General features: G+C 50.8%; 1 protein-coding gene and 1 long non-coding RNA gene across 3 annotated transcripts in view; one reads left to right on the forward strand and one right to left on the reverse strand.

Annotated features, from left to right (window-relative positions):
* Positions 1-3,129, reverse strand: part of ATRN (attractin) — a 146,524-nt gene extending 143,395 nt beyond the window's left edge. Inside the window, exon 1 of the mRNA XM_040638053.1 lies at positions 2,672-3,129. Within this exon, the coding sequence (XP_040493987.1) occupies positions 2,672-3,051 (380 nt within the window). The 5' untranslated portion in view covers positions 3,052-3,129. The remainder of the gene's footprint in view (positions 1-2,671) is intronic.
* An 87-nt stretch (positions 3,130-3,216) lies between these two features.
* LOC121104577 lies at positions 3,217-5,762 on the forward strand. Of its 2 annotated transcripts, none has more exons than XR_005836901.1 (3): positions 3,217-3,366; positions 4,081-4,285; positions 4,722-5,762. It is a non-coding gene; the product is annotated as an uncharacterized LOC121104577 (long non-coding RNA). The 2 variants fall into 2 exon arrangements; XR_005836900.1 differs by having other exon boundaries at positions 5,598-5,762.
* Positions 5,763-6,000: the final 238 nt, after the last annotated feature.

Below are 6,000 nucleotides of genomic sequence, written 5' to 3' on the forward strand. Positions count from 1 at the left end.
CTGGCTGTGTCCCTCTATACCCGGACGACTCCAACACTTAACCTGTCCTGCCAAGTGGATACCCTGAGAGCACCTAATCTCAGTGTATAGAAAACCTGCTCCTCTTGTGTCCCTGTGTCTGTTCATGGTATTACTATCCTCTCAGCCACCCAAGATAGGATCTAGTTTTCTTTCCCTCACCATCCCCCTCCCTTCCCAAGAACAAACCAGTTTCAAAGCAAGACCTGTCTTTTACCTCAGCAATACCACCTAGCACCCACCCTACCTCCATTCCCACAGCCTATCTTAGGTGCTCATTACTGCTGTCCTGACCCTGGTCAGCAGCTCCCACCCAGTTGCCCACCACCCCTCATGCTTACACTGAGTCCACCTGCTCTGAACAGTACAGACAGACTGATCCTGCTATGCATGTCCCTCCACACCCTGTGGGCCCCCACTGCCTTCCATGGCATTCCAGATTCTCATAACTTAAAGGGTTCTCATCTGACACAACCATCCATTCACCTGCTTTTAGAAGCGCCTCAAATTCAAAATGCTCTGGCCTTACCTTCAAGGCCATTCCTGCTCTGGCTCTCATGTAAAAGCCTGTAATGTCATGAAAATGCAAGTTAACTGTGCCATTTCACTGCTCAAGAGCTAAAGGTCAAAATTCTCAACCCAACCTACAGGGCTTCACATGGCCTGCCTGGCCCTGCCTATCTTTCCAGTCTTGCCACGCTCCCATTTGCTCTCTGCTTCAGCTATCTGGCCTTCTCTTCGGCTTTCCACGATGTCCCTCATCCCCAAGCCTCTGTACATGCTGGTCCCTTAGCACCCCACCCCTCATGTAGGTAGTGCTATCCTACCTCTCAGATCCCAACTCAAAAGTCACTTACTCAGCCACTAGTGTTAACATTCCAAATGCAGTCAAGTCCTCTGTTTGCCCCTGTCCTTTGCCTCCATAGCCTCAAGCAAAATACTAACAAATTGATTATTAGATTTCTTATTCCCAAGCTAGAATGTAACCTCCACAAAAGCAGGACTGTGTCGGTCTTGTTTGCCACTGCATCTTACAATTTACCCCAGAGCAGCCCTCAACAAATATGTGTAAGCTAATGTAATTCATAAATCAGAACACCCTAAGTCAGTTACAACGCAAGATGCACTACGCGCTGGACATGAAATCACTTGGTTTTTCCGTAACAACAGAGTGCTCAGCTCCTCAATGTTCTCTGAGTTCCCCCTGAAAATCTGACATTGTATGAGTCTACAATTCTACCATTCCAAACCTTCCTCTCACAACTCTCTTCTCTTCTATATACCCGGTACCAGCAATACTTTACATTCTGGTCTCCACAATTTTGTTTGCAACATCTCTCCCATCTGGAATTTTTTTCCCAGCTACATAGTTCCAATCCTACTTGCTTCAAATGCTCAAATTCAATGTCACTTTCTCCTGGAAGTCTTCCTTGCATTCCCCCAGCTAGTCACAACCTCCCTCTCTGAATTCCCACAGGTTCTCCATTGCCTCATTCAGGTCAGATCAAATGTCACTTCAAATGAGAGGTTTCTCAAAGTTACTCACTGGTTATAATTCTCTATCAGGCCGTTCTGTTTTATTTTCTTGACAGCACTATTATCTGAAATTATCTTTTTCATTTATTTCTTTATTTATTTGCTTATTTACTTACTAACTGCCTGTCTCCCCTTGCCCAGAATGTAAGATCCCTGACAGGAGGGACCCTGTCTGTCTGGGTCTCGGTATCTCCCCACTCCTCTACAGCTAACATCAAAAATGTTTAGTAAAATCTGCCAAAGGTATGAATGACTCTGTAGTCCTAATTACTAGGGTCATTTGTATACCTATCTTTCTCTTGCTGTATTCCAAACTCCATGTGGATTAGGCCAAAGTCTGGCTAATCTATTTGCTCACGTGTATTACCTGGAAATCCTTCCACAACTGAAGCAAAGAATAGATGACTATTAATTAATGACTTAATGATCTCTCCAGGAGGTACTGTCCCGAACCAGGCCAACTCAGAACTCCATATTCTCCAGAAACCAGGGCAAACAGGAACCTCCTTCTATGCCCTCTCCACCCTGTTCCGATCAGCCACCTCTAGTGAGCTTCAAAAAGGCTAGTTTCCTCACTTTTCTCTAGCCAACAACCACTGATTCTTCTCTCTCTGATATCTCACAATCTTAACCTTTCCCTTCCATCTTCAGCCAACAAATTACTTCCAGGGCCCTGTTTCTTCTGAGTACCCTACATCTCCAATGAGTAGGGGAACTCATCAGGCCCTAGGGAACAAGAGGATGTTAAAAGGAAGTGTTTAAGTAAGACTAGCTCTCTCATCTTTTCTCGTATACCTCGTTAATCCGAAAGAGGACCCGTTTCAGGGATTGGCTTTGATACTCTTTGGGACCCTGAGCTTTCTTCTCCTGCACCCGCCGCACCCAAACCTCTCTGGGGTGCCCTCCACCCTTGCCTCGAATCTTTTCATCTTCCAGTACAAGACCCTACGCCAGAGACGATGATCTCCTCGGAACCAAATGGTCCTCAAACACAGTGGGGCGGCCCTACCCTCCCCACTTTCTGTCCGGCATCTGCCTCCGGCTTGGAATCATCTCGTGTGCCCCATAGCCTCAGCCTCCCTCTGGGCCCGACCTTCCAACACCACCCCCCACTCACCTGAAGCGGCCCCCGCAGTGCTGGCATTGCTCGCCCACCCAGCCAGCGGGGCAGACGCACTGGCCGGTGCCAGGGTTGCAGCGGCCGCCGTTGACACAGGGTCGGTCACATTCCTTGGCCTCGGCTGCGGCTGAGCCCGACACTGCTGCCGCCGCCGCCGCGGCCTCAGCCGCCCAGGGCAGCAGCAGCAGCGGCGGGAGCAGCAGCAGCAGCAGCAGCAGCAGCCGTCGCCGCGGGAGGCGCAGCCCGGCCCCCAGCCCCGGCCTCCCAGCCCGGGTCGTGTCCCAGTCCTGGAGCTGCCCGCCGTTCCTGCCCGCAGGCGCTGTCGTCGCCGCCGTCCTCCTCCTCAGCCTCGCCTGAGTCGCCGCCGCCGCCACCATCTTCCCGGGGCTGAGACGGCGCCCCGCGAACACATACACACCGCACGGCCGGCTCCGCTTTGCCTGGCCGTGCGGGGCGGGGCTGTGCGGACGGTGGCTCGGGCGGTCAATCCTGGGGGCGGGGCCAGAGCTGCGCGGCAGGCGGAGCGGTGCGTGCGTGGGCGGGGCGCGGCGCGCGGGCCCTCCTCCCGCACGGGCGGCCCTGGAGGCGGGTCTCAGGCCCTGGGTCTGCAGGTTCTTGAGATCGTTCCTGCCTCGGCTTCAGGGCGCCTTAGCAGTCCAGCTTTCGCCCTTCGCGCGGCCCGGCGGTAACAGGTTAGCATCCCTGAGGCGTCCTCTTCCCGTTGGCTGCCTGGGAGGCGTCCGCTCTGCTAGGCAAGCCGGCCGCGCTGAGTACTGCCTTCCCGGAGACCCCGGCTCCACCCACTCTACCTGCGGGGCAGAAGGGGCCTAGGAGGCTTCATCGTGGTGTGTACCGTGGTGTGCGGTACTGTAGAAGGAGCGCTGTGTTCCAGCCTTCGCTGCCTCCTCTGTAAAGTAGGGATAACGAAGTAACACGTGTGTTAAGAACCCATGCGCAATAAATGCCTGATAGACTGAGTGGAGACACACACAGCCCGGCCTTTCTTGATTCAGGCTGATGCAATGGCCGACCAGACGCCCCCCCCCCCCTTTTAATTCTGTGGAGGAAGTTTTGGGTTACCTTACTCCCCACTATTTGTTCTCAAACATCTCTAAAGAGAAGCCAGCATAAAATTAGGAATTGGAGCACCCTCAGCCCACACACATCTGCTCCTAGAGCCGTTCTTGTCAGGTAGTTTGTTACTTTGGTGGCCCCGCTGAAGCTTGCCTCCTCACAGTACAACCTTATGTGGTTGTCGACCCTGGAACCTGGACTGGACCTGTGACTCGTTTTAACCAATAGAAGAATGTGGCAGAAGTGACTGTGCTAATTACAGATATGAGCTTTGAGAATACCTGGTAACCTTGATAATCCTGAGCTGCTCCCCTTCTTCCGCCTTGCTGTAGAAAGATGACGCACAGAGACCACGTGGAGAGGGAAAGGCCCTGAGACTACATGGAAGAAAAGTAAGGACCCAGTTATCACCAAGAACTGAGGTCCCAGACACATGAACCTGATGAACCTAACTCAGCTGAGGGACCAGTCATTGAGGGGAGAAGCCATATAGGTTGTTCCAGCCATCTGAGCTATTCCTCATTACCTAAAATAGAGGTAAGTCTTTCCTACTGTGCCTTTTCCAAAATCCTGAGAAATGATAAATTGTTTGCTGGCTTAAGCCTCTAAGTTTTAGAGCGGTTTGTTACTCAGCAACAGATAACCAGAACATTGTCTGACACTAGCCTTGTGTTGTGAGGAATATTCCTGTGTCAGTTACCTCAGAGTTCGAGCACCCTGCGGTCCCTGGGAAACAAATCCCCTCATATACCTGTGGAGACTTTCAGCTTTACCTTAGAGTGCAGAGTTCTGATTCTAGGATATACCCCCACATTCATGCCCAGGTCCTGACCGACTGTGCAGACACTTCAAACCTGGTGAAGCTTAGCAGCACCCCAACCTCACCCCCAACTCTCCATGTACACATCCTTCCTATTCCTATGTGAAACATATTGTTTGGCGTAGGCCCTACCAATGGCATTCTGGTTTGCAGGTGGTTTTGGCTACAGTGTCCTACAAGGGCCATGTAGGATGAAGTAGGGAAATGGAAGACATGGCCCCACCCTCTGGCAAGGACCCAGTCAGATGGAGGAGGTGACTTACATGAAGCCATGGTCTGGCCTCAGAAGGCACTGCTTCCTCTACTCCTCTAGGCCAGAAGTGGAACCAACCTTTTCTTTCATTCCCCACAGCAAAACTGAACCCAGACCGTGAAGTTTCACATAATTTTACCAATACTCAGGGATAACAGAAAACAGTTTGCATCCACAGAGCAGCAATATGTCTGCCTTAGAACCTTGCTGCAGCAAATGTTTTCTTTCTTCTTTAATCTCCCTTCTCTGGTTCTCTTTCCTTAGCCATGTTTTGCTCAAATTATCTTGCCTTAAAAAACAAGCAAAAGCTTACCTTGGCCTGTGAAGGGAAACATTGCTATCTTCTTTCTCCTTTGCTGTTGTTGTCAAAGAGTCCCCTGCACTTTATACTTCTACGTAGTGGATTAAAGATGGCTGATTCGAGTCCCTCTTCGGCACCAAATGCACCTTTTGAGGCACCTGGGTGGCTCAGTCAGTTAAGTGTCTGACTTTTGATTTTGGCTCAGGTCATGATCTCAAGGCTGTGAGATAGAACTCTGCATCGGGCTCCATGCCCAGATTCTCTCTCTCTCTCTCTCCCTCTCCCTCTCCCCCTCCCCCTCCCCACCTCCTCTTTCTCCCTCTCTTTAAAAAAAAATGCCTGTAAATTGTTTTGCACTCCTTCCATGTAGAGATAGGGACTAATTTCCCCCATTCCTTGAATCTGGGCTGGTCTTAAGTGTTTGCTGAACCAATAGGCCGTGATGGAACTGATATACTGAAACTTCTGAGTCTAGATCCAAGAACGTTTGCCACTTGCTTTGAGGAAATCCAGCTGCCATAAAAGAAGCCCAGCCACTTGGAGACTGCTGTACTACAAGGAAGCCAGCCCCAGCCATTCCGGACCCCAGCCATTCAGGTCTTCCCTGTTACAGCCCCAGACACAAATGAAGCAGAGGAGCGTCATCNNACCCACCCCAAACTGCAGATAAATGAGCAAAATAAAGAAGTGCACTTCTTTAAGCCACTAAGTTTGGGGACAGTCTGTTTGGGGACCGCAATAGATTACCAAAATACTCTGTATCTGGCTTCCTCCAAAGACAAGAATAAGTGTTGTGAGGTAGACTTGATTAAGAATGGCTGTGTAGGGGTACCTGGCTGGCTCAGTCGGTAGAGTATACAACTTCTAATCTCAGGGTT

This window comes from Ursus maritimus, unplaced genomic scaffold, assembly GCF_017311325.1.
Source record: "Ursus maritimus isolate PB19 unplaced genomic scaffold, ASM1731132v1 scaffold_22, whole genome shotgun sequence".
NCBI lineage: Eukaryota > Metazoa > Chordata > Mammalia > Carnivora > Ursidae > Ursus > Ursus maritimus.